General features: G+C 35.2%; 1 protein-coding gene and 1 long non-coding RNA gene across 4 annotated transcripts; both read right to left on the reverse strand.

Annotated features, from left to right (window-relative positions):
• Positions 1-1,930: 1,930 nt before the first annotated feature.
• Positions 1,931-17,416, reverse strand: LOC128172507 (uncharacterized). The gene is made up of 4 exons (XR_008242273.1): positions 17,371-17,416; positions 14,780-14,842; positions 4,257-4,316; positions 1,931-2,624 (listed from the first exon to the last, which is right to left on the reverse strand). It is a non-coding gene; the product is annotated as an uncharacterized LOC128172507 (long non-coding RNA).
• LOC128172381 (uncharacterized) lies at positions 6,501-14,213 on the reverse strand. Of its 3 annotated transcripts, none has more exons than XR_008242257.1 (2): positions 7,081-14,213; positions 6,501-6,917 (listed from the first exon to the last, which is right to left on the reverse strand). XR_008242257.1 is itself a non-coding variant. In XM_052838175.1 (2 exons), the coding sequence occupies exons 1-2, from the start codon at positions 13,200-13,202 to the stop codon at positions 7,308-7,310; spliced, it is 5,613 nt and encodes a 1,870-aa protein (XP_052694135.1). In that variant the 5' UTR covers positions 13,203-14,213; the 3' UTR covers positions 6,804-7,307. The 3 variants fall into 3 exon arrangements, 2 of the variants coding, with proteins under 2 accessions (XP_052694135.1, XP_052694134.1); XM_052838175.1 differs by having other exon boundaries at positions 6,804-12,844; positions 13,127-14,213; XM_052838174.1 differs by having other exon boundaries at positions 6,805-13,861; positions 14,025-14,213.
• Positions 17,417-20,696: the final 3,280 nt, after the last annotated feature.

Genomic DNA, 20,696 nt, shown 5'->3' on the forward strand with positions numbered 1-20,696 from the left:
ATACAATGTAAGGTAGACATATATTAATATTCGAAATGCCTATCAGGCAGACAATAAATAGTAATTTCAATATGCATTCAAGTGTCAATTAAAATGCAAAAGCAATCATATTCTACAAATATTAATTTTAGGTAACCTTTTTCCTACCTTAATTGAATAATATTTTTTTAAAGAAATGTCGTATTTGATTTTTTAAACATAATTCTTTATATCATATTCAACTTTCACGTCTTAACACATTTTTAAGTGTATGTTGTGCGGCTGTGCCACCAAATGTTTGAAAAGTTATATTTTATATTGTCATAGGTAAAATTTTTATTCATATCTTAATTAACACATTAATATTTGAATTATTAAAACTTAATGAAAACATCACAACACCATTACTACTTTTTCAAAAGAAATAACTCTTTTGTTTCAATTGTATACTAGTACATGTTATAACAAACATCATATGAATAACAAGAAAGGTGCTTCCAAGTTTTAATATTTTTTATTTTAAAACACTGATTCTCAGAACTATAAAAGATGAGAACATTAAAAATGTACTAGCATTACAAATGAAAATAACATGATATCTCATTTTAATTTGTTCTGCATGGTATTGTATTTTGATTTAATATGCACTCATGTTGTGAACAGATCAACAAAGTGAAACAACTGAAACAATGATATAAGTACATGTACATGTATCATAATTATACACGTGTTGATAACATGCTCAATAACTAAAATAAATCTTATTTATTATTACCTCCATTATTGTTCAACCCCACCCACCCCAACTTTTTTTGCAAAGTTAGACCTAATCATGAGGCACATAGCATCATACATGTAGAGGGTTCAGCCCCCCCCCCCCCACCCCCACCCCCACTTTTTCTCGCAGGAAACACAATTGTTCCTAAATTTACTTTGAAAAGATTGAATTATCCAATCAGCCCCCCCCCCCCCCCCCCCAGATATTTCATGATTTGGAAGAAAAAATTTTGGTAGGTAAATTTTTTTTTTTGGAACTATAGGTTTTTTCATGATTTTGGGATTGTTTTTTTTTTTGTTTTTGCTTGTCAAGATTTCTGAGGATTAGTCTAGGCGCCCCCCCCCCCACTTTGGAACAACTATGTAATATTTCAGACACACAATCAAGGAAGTGTGTCTAATTTTTGTTTCCTATTGTTAAATTAATTCAAAAATCAATATGTAATACAAAGACAATCAGTGAGTGTAAAAAATCATAATGCATCATCTAGATCTCTACATTGTACATGATAATCAAGTAAACTTAATCAATTGCTACCAGTTGTGCAAAAAATAGAATTGGGATTTGAAGGGGAAGAATTTGCTTGTAAAATCTCTGTGAAGAAGCATTTGAACATCAAACATGTAGTCATCTTCCTGTTTGTCAGAATTTAAATTTGGTTTAAAAAGTGACTAAGATACTTTCCAAACAAGAGGTCCATGGGCCACATCGCTCACATGAGCAACAACATCCATGATGAAATCAGCTTTAAGGGGTCATTTACAAAATATCAAATCAATGTATGAGAAAAGATTCTGTATAAAAAGATTTTCAATTTTCTTTAACACATTTTCTAATGCTATACATTGTGCTTTTTTAAAAACTGGATAATTTCATTATCAATTGTCTACATCTTGAGCATTTCATTTCTCATGAAGATCAAGAACATCAAACTTTGAACTAATTTTGTAGCCCAAGGTCACAGTCCAACAATTGAGAATCCGAAAGTCAAAATGATTGGTTATAAGCAATACCATATATTTTAAAATTTGAGTTATAGAGAATAATTAAAATTATTTCTTAGATAACATGATGACATTTGCACTATCTGATAATTCTTCCACACAAGTCACAGCATGGCTTTAGAGAAAAAAAAATTATATAAAGAAAAAGATTTTTAAAGATTTTTTCTCAATATATTCTTATGTAAAAATTGCCCCCCTCCCAATGGTGCCTCTCCCTAACCTTCGGCATACTGATTTAATCAAACTTCAACACAATTTACAGCTTGTCTGGCCTATTGGTTTTTGAAAAAAAAAGTTTTTGGTAGATTTGTCTTTATATATTATTTATATTATACAATTGTGGATCAACCTTGCCCCCTGGGAACATGATTTGAACAAACTTGAATCTACATGACCTGAGGATGCTTCGACACAAGTTTCAGCTTTTCCAACCAAATGTTTTTTGAGAAGATTTGTTAAAAATATGATTTATAAATCATTCCCCTTTTAGATATGACTTAGCCCTTCATTCGAACATATTTGAATGCCATTTACACAAGGTTTCTTCATGCCAAGTTTGGTTGAAATTAGCCAAGTGGTTCTAGGGAATAAGTTGAAAATTTGAAAGTTGGCAGACAGATGCCATACAAAAAAGTGATCTGAAAAGCTCACATGAGCTTTCATCTCAGGTTAGCTAAAAGGAAGTAAACGAAGGCATTTGATTTAAAGTTTTGGTTTATAAAATCTAAAAAAAAAGTTTTTTAATCGATTGGAATGCTTCTTTTTTCTTTTGTTCTTTTCATTCATGATCTTTGTTCTGAACTGAAGAACTGTGCAAGAAAAGGATGTAGATCTGCTCAAGTAACCCTCCAGACATGTTTTACCTGAAAAGGAAATAGAAATATAACTTTATGAAATTTCAAACACATTGTGTCATATAAGGATACTAGTATATCTATATATAATATTTTATTCTACAACATATGCAAAGGTAATTATAAATTACAAAGCTCACCGGGACGAGGCATCACTCACATGAGACTATCTTTATTATTTTATGAAAATCAAAGTTGATGATCTTTTATAAAATTTAATTATTTTTTAATATAACAATATAAATGTCACAATTTTCGCCTTTATCAAATAAAAATTAGCCATTATCTGACAACTGATGTGAAATTGGGCATACAAATAAAATTTTGATAAGACCTCTAGAACAAACCAGGAGGAAAAAGGTTTTTTTTATTTGACTTTTTGATGCCTTATAACAATAACCTTCATATGTAGAACATGAAAAAAATCCCTAAGGCAGAAGTTTGAAAAAATGTGCAAAATTGATACATTTCAAGCAAAATCCCATAGGGTCCTATGTTAAAAATTAACAAACTTTGAGATGATCCCCTAAACAAACAATGTGGTAAATGTCTGATTTTTTTGTTTTAAAATGCTTATTATTTTAGTAGAAATTCATGCATTTTCAGAGGGACGGGTGGGGATGAGATGTTATGGGACCAACCTTACTTTGAGAACTACATATTAGTAAACTGAGATAATGATCAAAAGTATACTGTTGTAATGAAAAATGTGCATAGGTTTTAGATGTTTTTGAAACAAAATTTAAAAACATAAGATTAAGATAAATTATATATAGAAAATATATTGGCCAGTAATAAAAGATCAGTGAAATCGCGGATGACGGTTGATGATTAAGAGAGTGCAATTAAAGCTGAACGTCGCTTGTAAATAGGCAATGTCTTCCATATTTCTCTCTCACCACAGTTATCCCTACAACCCCTATAAAAGCTGCGGAACTCTTCGCAGTTTTAAGTATTTCGATGTAGAGGTCTCACCTGTGCTGACATACAACTTGCCTCACCGTGTTACTCGGTCGCAATGAAATTATTAAGTTTTATGCACTTTTTTCAAGTCAGGAGAATACTAACATCAAATAAACTGGTCAAAATATAATTAACAAACAGAATTTGCACATAAAATAAGAATTAAATGCATAAAATCATAAAAACATGAAAAGAAGTTTCAGGTGTGCAATCGGGTGTAACGAAATCGAAGGGTTTATATACCAGGTATCTGTGTGATGGTGCCTATTTATGAGCGGTGTCCAGCTTTAAAGATAAAAATTCAACAAAATAAAAGCCAAACATGTGTATTTAAATATATATATAAATATATATGAGCATATATTTATATGAATTATCCATCTCTGGCAGACACGTTGGCATGCGTTTTTTTTAAATATAGAACTCCTAGAATTCATACCCAACATGAATCTAACAGTCATTTCATCACAGATCTATAGGCCTTCCCTACATGTTCTGACTACATATGAAATACAGAATTAATTATATATCATTATCATAGGAATAAGATAATTAAATTCTATTACCCCTCTTTAGCAGACACCTTAACTTGTGTTCACCAAATACTGTATAAGAACATATGAAATAAATATTCAAATATTTTGATACAAACCAGAGGGACATTCATTCTTAACTTACCTCAACATCTCCATCTAACACCTCTCCAGCATTCTCTTAACGTTGCTTCAAATCCACTTGCTACAAAAAATAAACACCACATGAGAGTTAATAATATTAGCTCGTCCGAAAAATATTGACCACTCAATATTTTTTATTGTTATATTCAGTAGTATATTATCACTATATAACTCTATATAGACGAATAGTCAATAAATGTAATATTAGCTCGTCCGAAAAATATTGACCGGTCAATATTTTTTTGATATTGACCGGCTAGGAATAATATCTAGAAAACATTCCCTCTATTTCAAATAATCGCCTCCGATTTGAGGATTCGTAAACTATGTCGTAAATTACGTTTTTGCGACTCCAAAGACAAGGTGACATCATAATAGACAGTAAACAACGAACGCGCAATGCGACGGTTTGCTATCATAACGGATGTAAGGATTTGCGAATTAGTGTGAAGTAAAATCAGGTAGAACATCTGTATGTTAATTCTTACGGTCAGTGGAATATCACCAGTGATCGTTTGATGCTGAGGATATTTTGGAAATGAACTTTGCACAAAATTAAATTCGCGAATTCTTTGTTGAGCTGAGAAACTTACAGTGATCTGTTTTCAATTACTTTCTTTAATTTTGGTTTGTTTCTTCATATAACAAAACAAATGTTGACTGTGTTTTTGGGCAACATTGATTATATTAGCCCCCTTGGGACGAAAATATTGCCCTCCGCTTCGCGTCGGGCAATATTTCGTCCCACGGAGGCTAATATAATCAATGGTGCCCTCAACCCCAGTCAATATTTGTATAATATATCTGAGCATATATTATATGAATTATGTGAATTATCCATCTCTGACACATTGGCATGTGTTTTGTAATATAGTATGCCTAGCATTCATACCATGTGAATCTAACAGTCATTTAATCACAGATCTATTGGCCTTTTCTACATGTTCTGACTACATATGAGATACAATATTAATAACATACTACTTATTAGTATAAGAGTAAAAACCAAACAAATCAAAGATAACAAAGCTCACCGATACGAGGTATCATCTTTGTGAGACCACCTTTATCATATTATATGAAAATCATAGTAAATGATCTTTGATATTCATGTATACTAATTTGACACAATATCATGTATCATATGTTAATAATAGTTTGATAATCATATGTTCATTTTATAAGGTATTGTAAGATACAATGTTTTTCAACACAATAATATAAAATACAACATTGCATCCTATGATACTATACAATATATGTCATATGATACAATACTGTAAAATATAATGATACATATATATTATTATAACGGTAACTTGACCCAAAGGGACGGATCACATCGAGTTGCCAGGTGCGGATCACCAGATCATATGAAACACGAAGCGTCAAACTTTCATTACTAAATACATGCTTGTAATAAATATAATAATAAATACCCTTTTCCATATCACAGCCTGTATCAGCCCTCGACCAATATCATCCTCCGGGCCTGCTGCCCCTGGGCTGATATTGGAGTCTCGGGCCGATACTTGCTGTGATATGGAAAAGAATATGTATTATTCTCTATTTAATGCTGGTATCATATAAAACAATGGTGTTTCATATCCTACAATACTTTATCATTGGAATCATGTTATATCATTGGAATCATGCTATATCATTTCACAATAACAACATCTATCGAAAAAGATTGTGTGAGGTAGAAGTTTTTTTTTAAGCATTGTTGATAATGGAGATCAGGCTCTTCATCAGAAGATACCTCTGCAATTTATTTGTATTATAGTTAAATCAACTATGCAAGTTTGAAATAGTTCTATTATCTCCTAAAAATGTGACTTGTTCCTAAAAACTAAACCGCATCCAGCATCTAAAACTTATGACTCAGATTCAGCATTCGAGCCTGCTAAGTGCATATATCATAAAACACACCATCCATGTAAGTTTGGTGAAGTTAGTACAAGTAATAACTAAGATATAATCATCAGAGGGCACCTGCTCAAATAACTTTAACCTCATTCAGCATCCAAAACCTATGGCTCAAATGCATCAGTATTATAAGACGCACCATCCATGACATCTTCCCTAGCCAAGGGTTTCTGATCTGCACCGCTTTTCACAAACCCTTGGCATATTGTGCTATCAAAAGTCAGGATTTTTTCGTCACTATTTAAATCAAAGATGCCGTACTATAACGTACCTGATGCAGTTATGGCAGCCTCTGTAGACATTGATATTGTTACCCAGTGTATTCAATAAAAAGGAATAATGTGAAATGTTACATATGGATTGAATTCATTCGAAAGGTGATCAAAAGACTGTGAGTGGTAAATCCTCAATCTACGAGTGCACACCTCTGTTGATAAACAATATGGTGTACTTTTTTTTGCACCATTGAATAATCGATACATGCATTATGAAGACTCAAACAGAAAGACGAGAAAAATAAGGGTTTTGAGCTATTCATAGTAGAGACACTCGTGAATAAACATAAGGAAAACATTGTTGATTAAATCTGATATGCTTTGTAATGTTTGATTGGTCGAACGGTTTCAGTAAACCCCAATTGTTCTGCCACAGGGCCATTTTGTATGTTGAAGTAAAACGCCCAGCTTTTTACATTCTTTATTCAGCCAATATAGCAGGAAATTGACGGTAACAACTGAAATTTAACAACATATAGACATTCTTACTATACCTAATATAATTAGAAAAATTTATCACACACTGCACTTTCATACACACTTGCCAAAAATCTCGAATGAAGTTTTAAATAAATAATCAGAAAATATTACAAATATGTAGGTGTAAGAAAAAAGACATACATCGTTGCGCCTTTGCACCACGAAAATATGGAAGACGAAGCGTCCCTGACGCTGTAGAGGGTCTTCAAATGGATCTGTGCGTCCCAGACGCGCGGGAAATAATGTCTCCCAGAAACAGCTTACCGGATGTAATTATCACCAAGTAAATTAGGAACCCAAAACTGACCGGCACCGTAAATTCCGGTGACGTTACACTCCCCGCCTGACGTTCTATAATGTCACTCTTCTTAAGGTGTAAATAAGTGAACTATCTCGGTGATAGGTCTCACATAAGTAATACAAGTTCCGTTTCTAACGGTGCGTAGCTCTACTTTCCGAACATGTCCATCTTTACTTGGGAAGGTACGTTGAACAACTGCCATTGGCCATTCGTATCTAACGGTGTCAGAATCCTTTAAGAGTACTACGTCATCAACTTTGATGTCTTCCTTAGAATAAGTCCACTTCTGCCTGGTTTGAAGACTGTAAAGGTATTCTTGCTGCCATCTTTTCCAGAACTGGTTGGCTAATAGTTGTGTGTGTTTCCATGATGATCTGTACATGTCCTTCACATCAACTGCTTGAAATGGTCCATAATCAACTTCGGTCTTTTGTGTCAGCAATACTGAAGGGGAAAGAACTGATGGCTGTGTTGGATCTACCGACACGTTCGCTAATGGTCGATTATTGATAATAGCACAAACTTCATACATAAATGTATTCAAAACATCATGTGTAAGTGGTTTCTTTGACTCCATGATGATAGCATTAAGAATTCTGCGCGCTGTTCCAATGATCCTTTCCCATATCCCTCCCATATGGGATGCATGTGGGGGGTTAAATATCCAAGTAGAGCCATTTTCCACCATATACTTCTTCAGGGTTGGAGATTCTATGTTGATTGCATTGATGTTAAGTGCATCTGTACTTCCAACAAAATTAGTTCCTCTATCTGAATAAAACTCAGTGACTTTACCGCGCATTGCTACAAAACGCCTGAGGGAATTGATAAAGGCACTGGATGTCATCTCGTCCACCAGCTCTATGTGTACTGCTCTGCTCGTCAAACATGTAAATAAGATTGCCCATCTTTTAGCATTAGCAACTCCTCCTCTAGTTTTTCTAGCTGTCACCTCCCAGGGCCCAAAGGTGTCTACTCCCACATACGTGAACGGTGGTGATGGCTTGCATCGAAAGTCAGGTATATTTCCCATTTTCTGTGTTTCAAGTTTACGTCGTAACTTTCTACAAATTACACACGAGTTTAATAATGATGAAATAAGTCTCTTGGCACCCATTACCCAGTAACCTGCAGATCTCACAGCGCCTTCAGTGAGGTGACGTCCCTGATGTTTACATTTCAGATGATGGTGCTTTATAAGCAATCTTGCTACATGCGACTTTTTCGGAACAATAATAGGTCCGTTGGATCCAGCCAGTACATCTCCGGTGAGAATTCTGCCTCCTACACGTAGCAGACCTTCGTTATCCAGATAAGGGTCTAGTTTTTGTAGCGGACTACCTTTGGTGACTGGTTTGTGCTCCTTAAGTCTTTCTATATCCTGTCCATAAGCTTCAAACTGTACACTTTTGATAACAATCTTCTCCATACTTTGGTAAAGCTTTGTTTGACTGAGCTTTTCAAGGTTGATTTTCTGGCGAATAGCATTACGCATGAATGATAGTCCACGAATTAGAGAATCCCAGGTGGAAAATCTTATGAACACATTTGAGTTCAATCCATGAAGTACACTTGTCTTAACTACAGTGACAGTCCTTCTAATTTCACAGTCATTATCAGGGTCCAATAACGGGTATTTTGAATAATCTTGTTGATTATGATCCAAAGTAATCTTTGGCCCAGTTAACCACACAGATGTTGCAAGTTTGTTTGCAGAAACAGAACGTGTTCCTATATCAGCTGGATTCTGGTCTGATTTCACAAAGGTCCACTGTTCTGATTTTGAATTTGTAAGTATCCGTTGGACTCGGTTTGACACGTACGTGTGAAATCGTCTGGTCTTGTTATATAAGTATCCTAATACGACACGACTGTCAGAGTAGAACTGCATATCATGAATCTGTGTATCAAGTTGACGCTCGACAAATGAAGCAATTTCTGTTGCAAGAAGAGCTGCGCATAGTTCTAACCTTGGAACTGTATGTCCATGGTGAGGAGCTAGTTTAGATTTTCCGGTTACAAATCCTATGTAGGTTTCTCCTGTGTTTGTAACTTTGATGTAGGTAACAGCAGATATAGCTTTTTCAGATGCATCCGCAAAGGTGTGGAGCTCGATCTTTTCAGCATTTTTCATAGATACTGCAACATATCGCCTAGGTATCTTCACATTGCATAGGTGATGAAGAGAGCTTCGCCATGACCGCCAACGCAGAATTATGTCTCTAGGAAGAGGATCGTCCCATCCAAGTTGTAACTGTGTAATGTCACGAAAAATAAATTTTCCAGCCAAAATGACAGGTGACAGGAATCCTATAGGATCGAACAGGCTATGTAAACAAGATAGCACACCACGCTTTGTTTCTGGTAAATCTTTGAGATCTGTTGAGAAGATAAAAGCATCTAGTGATAAATTCCAGATTAAGCCCAAACTACTCTGTGCAGGAGTTGTATGTAGATCTAAATGTACATCGCTTAAATCCTTTGCTCTATCCTCTGGTGGCAAAGCATCCATAACAATTTGGCTGTTGGAGGCAAATTTGTGAAATCTAATTTTACCTCTATCTCTTAGAATTTTCTGTGTTCTTAACAAAATATCTAAAGCTTCATTGTCTGTATCGTAAGACGACAGTCCATCATCAACATAGAAGTTTCTTGTAACATAATATTTCACATCACTATCACAAGGTTCTTCTACACATTTGTGGAGACAATATGTGGCGACAGCGGGTGACGGTGAATTCCCGAATAGATGTACACACATTCTGTAGTCTTGAAGAGACTTGGTAGGATCATTGTCTCTAAACCATATGAAACGAACGAAATTTCTGTGTTCTTCATCAATGTGAAACATATGAAACATCTGTTCTATATCTCCAGTGATGGCGACACGCTCCTTACGAAAACGCAAAAGTACGCCGAGTAGATTGTTAGTAAGATCCGGTCCTTGAAGTAAGGAAGAGTTCAAGGAATGTCCTTGATAAATGGCTGAAGAGTCAAAAACCATACGGACCTTGTTGGGCTTTTTTGGATGGAATACTGGGAATATGGGAAGATACCAACATTCTTCTCCCTCTTGGACCTCTGGAGCTTCCTCTGCAAATCCATTATCAAACACATTTTCCATAAACTTTATGGCTAAGTTCATTTTCACAGGATCACGCTTAAAAGTTTTCAGCAGTGAATAAGTCCTTTTCAACGCTTGTTCTCTGTTGTTAGGTAGTCTATTTCTGTTTAACTTGAATGGTAACGGAGCTGACCAATGTCCTTTCTCATCTTTATGACACTTTTTCTTCATGATTTCTAAGAATTCTCTGTCCTCGATTGACATTCCTGGAATGTTATCGTCTTTGGTGCGTTCAAAGATCTGAGAAAGCTGAATTCCATTCTCACACGAACACTGAATGTCTGTATCATCTTGATATGTTGAAATTCTCAGATTTGATGAACATGGGGTAAAATGAGTTCCTCGTCCAGACGGTAAAATCTGAGTCTTGTTCACAACCACATGTTGAGGTCTGTGTACTCTACCTAGGCAACATTCTCCTATAACGGCCCAGCCTAAGGGAAGTCGCTGTGCGAAAGGTAGGTTTGGTTTATCAATCTTTTGTTCCAGCACATGATGAGCACTGGGAACATCCCGTCCAATAAGAATCACTTCTGCTTTATCGTCTATTGGTGGGATCTCAGACTCCAAGTCTGATAAATGTTTGTATGGTTTAACTACAGCTGGGGTTGGAATCTCCTCGTATGAAACAGGGATGTCATCACATTCAATAATTGATGGTAAGTGTATTTGTTCGCCACTCTGTATTGAAGATACAACGAAATCAAAGGCTTGTCTCCCGGAGACCATGGCCGAACCACCGCATGATGACAATGTATATGAAATTTCTTGTCCCTTGATTCCGAACTTGTCAAAGAATGATGACTTCGCAAGTGTCCTGCTGCTTTGGTCGTCGAGAATCACATATGCTCTTTTCTTTAAATCTTCACAGCCAACTGGAAAGATGTTCACTAAAATAATCTTTGCACAAGATTTGCCACTGAATGCGGGTGAGCAGACTTGAGTACAGTTAGTTGTAAAAGATGATATACTGTTCTCCCCGCCATGCGAATTTTCCTTATCCTCCCCGCCCTGGGAACTGTTAACATGTAAGGCACCACAATGTCTATCACTTTGACACATGTCACACTTTAATTTCACATTACAGTCTCTTGCTAAGTGTTCTTTGGAATCACAACATCTAAAGCAAATTCCATTTTCCTTGAGAAGCTTTTTCCTTGAACCGATAGGAAGGGTACGAAACTTACGGCAGTCTTTGATATTATGATTGGATTCAACTCTATGTTCTAAAAAGCATGATTTTCTTTGTCCTGTTGACTTGCTAGGCTTAACATCAGTTTTTCTTGAACGAATCTGTCCAGTGTTTTTGGTTTTAGTCTCTTTCTTTGTTGGTTCACTGAACTGAAATCCAGGGTCGTTTCTCACACGACATAAGTCTTGTATAAATTTCACAAAGTATGTAAATGGTGGGTATGGAACACTATGACGCTCCTTATATTCTGAGGCCCTGTTGATCCATTTTTCTCTCCATTGATACGGAAGTTTGCTTACTATTGGTGCAATTCCAAGAGAGGTGTCATAATAGGATAATGCTGCTGAATATTTAGGGTTTTTCTTCACACCATCCACTTGTGTCAGTAGATCAGACAGTTTGTAAAGTTCTTTAGGGTCCTTTATCATAAGTTGCGGAAAAGCGGCCAACTTCGATTTTAATGAATCATCGATGAGTTCGATTGCCCCATATCTCTCATCTAATCTTGCCCAAATCTGACGTAGTCCCCTTCCAGGATTTCCGGCGTTTGCTTGTTGGATGTCCGCTGCATGTTTAGAGGACTCCGGTCCTAGCCATCTCACAAGTAACTGAAGTTCCTCGAATTCTGAAATCTGCAGGTCCTTTATGATTGAGGTAAAGTTTAGTTTCCATGCGTTGTAAGCCTCTGGTTCATCATTAAAGTTACTAAACCGGGATAACAACACTTCCTTCCTTAACAAGAATTTAGTCACAGTTTCCACTGAATCCTCCTTTGGTCGAGTTAAAGGAACATCAAAGTTATAACTTGAGGGAATTGGTTGAACGATTTTTGGGTTCACATGTGATCTAACACTTGATTCTTGATCTCGAGAAACACTTTCCACATAATCTGCAACACGCTGACCTCTGTCTTTGGGTAGTTCATCTAAGATGGAATTTCTTTCACTTTTGGTTTCACTTTCTTCTCTTTCGAACACTTTGGCTTCTGCATCCGCGATTGCTGCTGAACACGTTTGATTCAGAATTTGTATTTGTCCTTCAATTTTTGACTTCTCGGTTTGAAGGTCAACTTGCTGTCTGACGAAAGCTAATTTAGCTTTTTCTGCTTCTGCCTTCTGTCTTAACAGAACACGAGACTTTGACATTTCACTGACAGAACTTCTACTCTGTGATCGGGATCCTTCGGAACCACTTGCTCGTGATATGGTGTCTGCTGCGTCCAGAAGGGCGTCCTCAATACGGTTCATGAGCTGATCTATGATGTCAGAACGTTTACGAAATCTTGGTTCTTGAACAGAAAATTCTTCATTACTTTCTCTTGTGTTTGTTCTTTTAAGAAATGAAAGAAAGTCATTTGCACAATCAAAGTAAGTACGTTTAAATTTCTGAAGCTCTGCTTTAATCTTGCGTAAGTCTTTAAAATTCTTCTGGTCTATATTTTCATCTATATCAACTAAGATTTCTTCAATCATTGTCCATGCCTTTTGTTCTTGAGAACTATATTTCTTAAGAAATGTCAAAAACTGTTCCATGCCTTTCTTTGTCTGCGTTTTCAGTCGTTTTCCCTCACCTTCCTCTGAAAGAACAGTCTCCTCTTCACTTTCCTCCTCGTCAACTATGGGTATGGGTTTTCCACCAGATGCCATACTGATAATACTGTAGTGATTTTCACATGAAATTATGCCATGAAATTTTGAAAATATATACACATGCTAAAAATGGCATTAGACATGTTAGATGAGAAAAAATGCACAATTAACTTTCAAATTCAATGCACACCACAAATACGTGAAAATTAATGCTTCCTTTCGAAGTACTGATGCATAGAACAGAGTTATCTGGTATTGAGAAAATATTCAACACCAATGGACCAGAAAAAATATTTGACATAGCATATGATCATGATCAATCTATAATATCTGTACTATTGTTCATTTCAAATAATGTCAACATATTATTTGATATAAAGTTACCGATATGTCACTAGTGTTTGCACATATACACACGATGTCCAGAAACACCATGCACCACAAATACCACGAAAAATCCTCCAGCGAAGGTATGGACCAAAATGGGGGGGGGGGGGGGTAGTTGGTTGGAAATCCCAGCTTCACAGGAATCTGCTGTCCACCAGAAAGTCGTCTTATCCCCAGGATAGGCTGCAATCGACTCTCAGAATGGTTGAGGTGGTAAACAAAACGATTTGTTACTGTTCTGCCACAGGGCCATTTTGTATGTTGAAGTAAAACGCCCAGCTTTTTACATTCTTTATTCAGCCAATATAGCAGGAAATTGACGGTAACAACTGAAATTTAACAACATATAGACATTCTTACTATACCTAATATAATTAGAAAAATTTATCACACACTGCACTTTCATACACACTTGCCAAAAATCTCGAATGAAGTTTTAAATAAATAATCAGAAAATATTACAAATATGTAGGTGTAAGAAAAAAGACATACATCGTTGCGCCTTTGCACCACGAAAATATGGAAGACGAAGCGTCCCTGACGCTGTAGAGGGTCTTCAAATGGATCTGTGCGTCCCAGACGCGCGGGAAATAATGTCTCCCAGAAACAGCTTACCGGATGTAATTATCACCAAGTAAATTAGGAACCCAAAACTGACCGGCACCGTAAATTCCGGTGACGTTACACCAATCAAAATCCTGGAGAAGAAAAACGAACTTTTGTTAGCACGATATGCCAATGGTTGTGAGAAGTGGTGCGGATCAGAAAACCTTGGATAGCGAAGATGCATCCATGCAAGTTTGGTGAAGTTAGGACCAGTAGTAACTAAGAAATGGCTATCAAAGGGCACCTGCACCAAAAAGTTGAACCTGATCCAAAAACCTTAACCTCCTCCAGCATCTGAAATTCATGGCCAAAATTCAGCATCCAAGTCTTTCATGTCCATAATTAGGTCCAGATGCATCATCCTTGCAAGTTTGGTGAAGATAGGACAAGTAATAACTTAGATACAGGGCCTGCATAAAAACCTTAACAAGATCCAGACGCCAACGCCAATACCGTGGGTATAGCATAAGCCCCCCCCCCCCCCACTTTGTCTCGGTGAGCTGATTATGAAATTCTATTACCCCTCTTAAGCAGACACCTTAACTTGTGTCCACCAAATACTGTATAATATATATAAATATATATTCATATTAAAATATTTGAGACAGAATATTAAAGAGAGACATTCATTTTTAACTTACATTAACGTCTCCATCTAAAACATACTCTCCAGCTTTCTCTGCTTCTTGCTCCAGATCCACTTGCTACAAAAAACACCCTATTAAGTTAATAAATAGGTTGGAGATACCAAACTTGGGTACAGTACTAATCAAACCCAATCTTACAGAATGTAACCCAGACTAAACCCAGATTTACTTTCGGAGTTTACTCCGGATTAATTAGAGTGGACCCAAAGTAAACTAGAGAGTAACCTCTGTCGAAAGAACCCTAAGGCAGACGCTACATGAGTATTTGGAATATACAAGGGGTGGGCATTACAGGCAGTAAAATAATTAGATAAAAGACCCGACTGCTTCACATTTCAATGTTCAAAGGGTACCTGCAGCCAAGCCGGTGTGAAACATATGTCAAAGAGTTTATTTACCAAAATTAAATGCAAAAAACCGCATCGAAATCGACGTAAAAATAACGGAGTTACGCCGCTTAAAAGTGGCTATTTTTACCTGCTTTAGGATAAATAATCAAGAGAAAACAGAATTAGGCGATAACGAGGCTTCAGCGGAAGTGGCGTCACGAGTTCAACAGGAGGGAAATTTCTTTACAAAGCTATACAAATTAAATTCGATTTTTCTGCCAAAATGATTAATATAGGTCTGATGTTTTGACGTATCTAGTTATTTTAAGTATTGTAGTTTTAGAAATTTGTTTCCGTAATTATTTTATTACACTGTCAGTCAGATTTATTTTTAAAGGATTTTAAAATTTGCTATTCTCGTCGCCCTTTTACTGATGAATACGATATCTTAAAACGCTTGCATGGGCAGATTTATGTTCATTATTCATTTTATGAATACATAATATCTTTTCACACATGAGTGATTCGGGACAATGACACAGGTAAACTAACGAAGCCACTGCTCCAGACACACGTGTATCTGGGGTATGTATACACATGGTACACGAGTCTGGTGAACAAAGAGAGGGTTTCACACATCTGGACTGGTAAATTGAATTGAGTATAATTAGCTAGTTAATTGTTAAACAATAAAAAGAAAAATAAATTAGACTGTGTAAAATCAAGCATTCATAAGCTAATACATGTGTATAGTCCGTCAATCAGTGATTAAAGAATCATACACGAGACTATCAATTAGTAAAACTAATGTTCGAAGTAAATGCCTTTATTGTTACTTATCTAATCACTTACATAATGACCAAATTTACAATTCAGCAATTTAAACCTTTTTTATGTGATCAAGTAATTATTTCGGAAGTAATTACATGTACGTTGGTCTTAATGTTTCATTCAATCAAGTGCAACTTTCTTTCGAGCGCTATGGTCAGCAATTTAACACTTTAACTCCACATTACTTAAATTGTTATACTGACAACGAATCATTATGAAATCTGAATAAACTTGAACGTTTTGACAAAGGATGTAAATAAATGTAAAATGAAATTCCATTATCATATTTTTAAAAGAATACAAGTCAGACTTAATCATGTAGCCATCTTGGACTTTCGCCTTGATCCGTTTAAAATCCCGTGTTTGTTTGTTAAACAGTGCATACTATTTTGATTTTTATTGGTCCTATATCAATATTATTGAATAATCGGGCGAAGTCATTTGTAATTTCATGCCTTCAACGAGGAATAGACCCAGTGTTACCTTTTACGAAATATGTATTATCAATATTATTAATCAGTTAATAATGTCATGGAAAAATCATTCGAAAGAATTTCAATATTAACAAAATATGTTTCTTAAAACAAAAGGTTAATTAATTGCCATTTTGCTACATATGCTGTGCATTTATATGCAAAATGTGTTACACATTTGTCTAAATTCATGAAACAAACAATTTTCCGAGTTCGGTATTTTTGTTCGATAAAATACGGGTTTAAACTCAAACAACAGTATATTTAGTCATCCAGGGTTGATAAAGAAATAAAACAACAGAAAAAAATGTTCATATATCGATAAAACAATGCAAGAAAACGAACTGTTTTCATACAATATTTCTGTTTATCATACTGTCGCGTTGACCCCGTGACGTCACAGTTCATCTCGCGCCAAATCAGCTTGATTCAAAACTCGTTCAGGTGTGAAATCGGGTTTTCCCCAAATAACTCAAAAACTACTTATGCGATCGCTGTAAAATTTTCAGGATGATGTTTTTACACATAGATCATCATTATATCAAAAATTGACCGGCACTGCAGGTACCCTTTAAAGAGGACTATGAAAGCAAACCGCGAGGAAACCCAAAGTATATACTGAGTGAACCCAAAGTAAACCCCAACTGAACACAAATTTCCAAAAATAAACCTGAAGTAAACCCCAAATTAATATCGAAAGTAAACCTTGGGTTTACTCTGGTGTAAGGTTGGGTCTGATCAATAGTGTAATTATAATGTTTACCGGGTAATTTTCACCATTCTACACTTGCATTTTCTGACTACATATGAGATACAGGATTAATTACATATATTTATTATGGGTGTAAAATTATTAAATCCTATTACCCCTCTTAAGCAGACACCTTCACTTGTGTCCACCAAATACTGTTTATATATATATATAGTTGATACTAAAATATCTTTAACTTACCTCAACATCTCCATCTAACTCCTCTCCAGCATTCTCTTAACATTGCTTCAAATCCATTTGCTACAAAAAACACCCCAGTAGAGTTAATCATTATGTGAATTACCAAGCTTGGGTACAGTACCAATCAAAGCAAATCTAATAGAAAGTAAACACAGACTTAACCCTAGGTTTACTTTCGGGGTTTACTCCGGTTTACTAGAGTGGACCCAGAGTAAACCCAAAGTAAACTAGAGTTTCCCCTGCCAGAGGTTGACCCCCGAGACAGATGCTACATGTGTATTTGGAATATACAAAGGATGGGCATTATAGGCAGTAAGATAATTAGATAAAAGACTGGTCTGCTTCACATTTCAATGTTTAAATAGAACCATAAAAGCAAACGTTAGTAAACCTAAAATAAACCCCGAGTAGACCAAAAGTAAACCCCATCTGGACAAACATTTACTAAAAGTAAATCTCGAAAGTAAACCTGGGGTTAGAGTTTGATCTGGTGTTAGGCTGGGTCTTGTCGGTACTGTAGTTATAATGTATACAGGGTAATTTTCACCATTCTGAACTTGTATTTTCTGACTACACATGAGATACAGGATTATTACTATTTAGGAGTAAAATGGTTAATTCCTTTTACCCCTCTTAAGCAGACACATTAACTTTTGTTATACTTTCATGTTAAAAACTGAAATCTGAGTGGTTTAGACGCAGTTCATAATCTGTTCTATTACCCTCAGCGTTAGCAACGCACTTAGCAACGTGTAACATTACGAATTGTTACATGCGCGAAAATCATGCGCGTACGGTTCGCCTTAGAATTCACGTTATTCCTATCTTAAAGCAGTGATGTTTTCTTTAAAATTAAGACATTCAGTATAACAAAATAAATAGTGCCTGTTTGGGAGGATAACAGTTGAAATTGACACCCCTCGAAAAGCAATGTCAACCTCCGCTTCACGTCGGTTGACAATGGTTTTCTCGGGGTGTCAATTTCAACTGTTACCCTCCCAAACAGGCACTATTAATATAATGTCCACTAGATACTTTATTTATATATATTTGATATTCAAATATTTGTAACAGAATACGAGAGACATTCATTCTTAATTTACCTCAACATCTCAATCTAACACCTCTGCAGCATTCTCTTTTCGTTGTGCCATTTAGAAATTACTGTTGATCAAATTAAAATTAAGATAATATTCTCTGCACTATAATCATTGATTTTTCTAATTCTCATATTTGACATTATTCTGGTTTTTTAAACCAAACTGATGTCCATTTGAAAAAAATCAACCTGCTAGTTATACTGTAAATTCCTTTTATTACGCGAATACTCGTGGTTTCAGATCAAATTGCGAGAATACAAAATCGCGAACACAGAATTTCCATCCTTATTTCTTATAGTTTTCAACTCTTAGAAAATAATAGCAAGATTTTAAAATCCGCGAAGGGTGCTTCTCGCGATTTTACGTGAATATTAATTCCTCGCAGTTAATTAGGAATCTACAGTTTACAGATGATAAAAGATAACATTTTCACTCCTAAATAAATACCTCAACCCTCACCCATGCCAATCAAACAGAATATTTAACTTAGTTCGAACAAGTTGAGATATTGTTTAACTTAGCTACACATTTTTAGAAAATTTATCCATGCAGTATATTTAAAATTAATTGAATCTACAGACAGAAAGAAAGACATGGGGGCGGCAAACATATTAAAAATTTAAAACAATTAACATTAAAATACATCTTCAAAAAATTTCAATGTTTTTCTTTTTCTTTTTCATTATTCATGTTATTAATCAATTACAAGTACCGGTAAAACATTTCAGTTTCTCCATGATGTTAGATAATATATTTACCTTGCTCCTCCACCAAAGGTTCTCTTTATCTCCATAATTGTATTGAATCTATTCCCTTGGCTGTATATTCTTCACAGCATACAGACAGAGGTCCTCTTTGTCATTAAAGACATTCAGCTTCATGACCAAATTAGCATCTTTGTCTGTATCATTGGTGAAATGACTAATGCTGTTAGTAACACCCTCTGCATCAATGCTAAAACAAAAATTTGAACAATAGATAAAAAATATTATTCTGAAAAAATTCTGAGGAAAATGAATTGCACTTTTATTTTATATTTTCCTGCAACTGTGTTTGCATGTTTGAGGACTTTCTATGATGGTTGGGGGCTAACAATGTTTTCTATCTTCTACATGCATACACGCTAACCTCCTGTGATGAAAAAGAGGTAGATTAAGAACCCGAAAGAGATGGCATTGCACATGGCTTTTTTGTGTATGGTATATTTTAAAGCATATAGTTTTATATTATTTATGTAAATAGAGATTCTTATTAGTAATTAAGGATATCAACTGAAATATAAAAGACTTGACAAATTTAGCAATATCAACAAATGCCCCCCCCCCCCCCCCCCAAAAAAAATAAGTAATCATTTACCATAAAACTGATAAAGCAATTTTATTTTTTGGAGGAAAAAAATCTTTGTGTGCCCAGACTTTAACAATTGCCATTGTTTAGTAAAAATAGGTTAAGTTATCAAATTTTACAAAAAAAAGAAGTAAGAACTTCATTCTCTCCCAAGTTATTATTGAAATTGATAAAAGGGTATATATCCAAGATATCTTTATTGACAAATTATCATTTTTCACTCAATAAAGTTCACAGGAACAAAAACAAATTTCTTTTGGAGATTTATAATGGGAAATGTTTAAATTTTTTTACCATTTGGAGCTCATTTGGAATACCTCACACAATTTTTCAATGTTTCTCCTTGGTAAAGATAATATTGACATGTCTAATGAAATCACTATAAGTGGTTTCTTTCATCTTTTAATGTAAAACACACATGCTTGAAAACTAATCATTCAAATGACTTAAAAAAGCGTACTATGTATGAACCAGACACAATTCATGCTCTAATTTCAAACATGAGAAAGTTTCTGGACCACAATTGCTTCCATAACATGGCTATCAAAACAACGTATGTATTTTGAAGAAAAGCAGTAGATTTCCTGATGAAAGCAGTAAGTGGGTAACAGACACAGAGGTAAAAAGCTGTAGACTTCCGCGAAAAGCGATAGAGTTAACATGTATGGCCATCTTTATTCTAATAATATTAAATGAATGGCAACTTCATGATTGTGATGTGATGATCAAGTGTAGCATGAGATGTAGCATACCAGTATGTGAAAAGTATGTAATCTGTGAAACATATCACTGAAAAAGTACAATAGAATATTAGACATACAGCTTTGAATGTTCATTTGTCATTTTATAGGGGTCGATACATTTTTCATTATAAGAATG

The sequence above is a fragment of the Crassostrea angulata genome, chromosome 2 (genome assembly GCF_025612915.1).
Source record: "Crassostrea angulata isolate pt1a10 chromosome 2, ASM2561291v2, whole genome shotgun sequence".
Taxonomy (NCBI): domain Eukaryota; kingdom Metazoa; phylum Mollusca; class Bivalvia; order Ostreida; family Ostreidae; genus Magallana; species Magallana angulata.

What these genes read in the sequence shown, in the direction of transcription:
- LOC128172381 (XM_052838174.1), bottom strand. Translation starts at nt 13,202, where the DNA reads ATGGCATCTGGTGGAAAACCCATACCCATAGTTGACGAGGAGGAAAGT.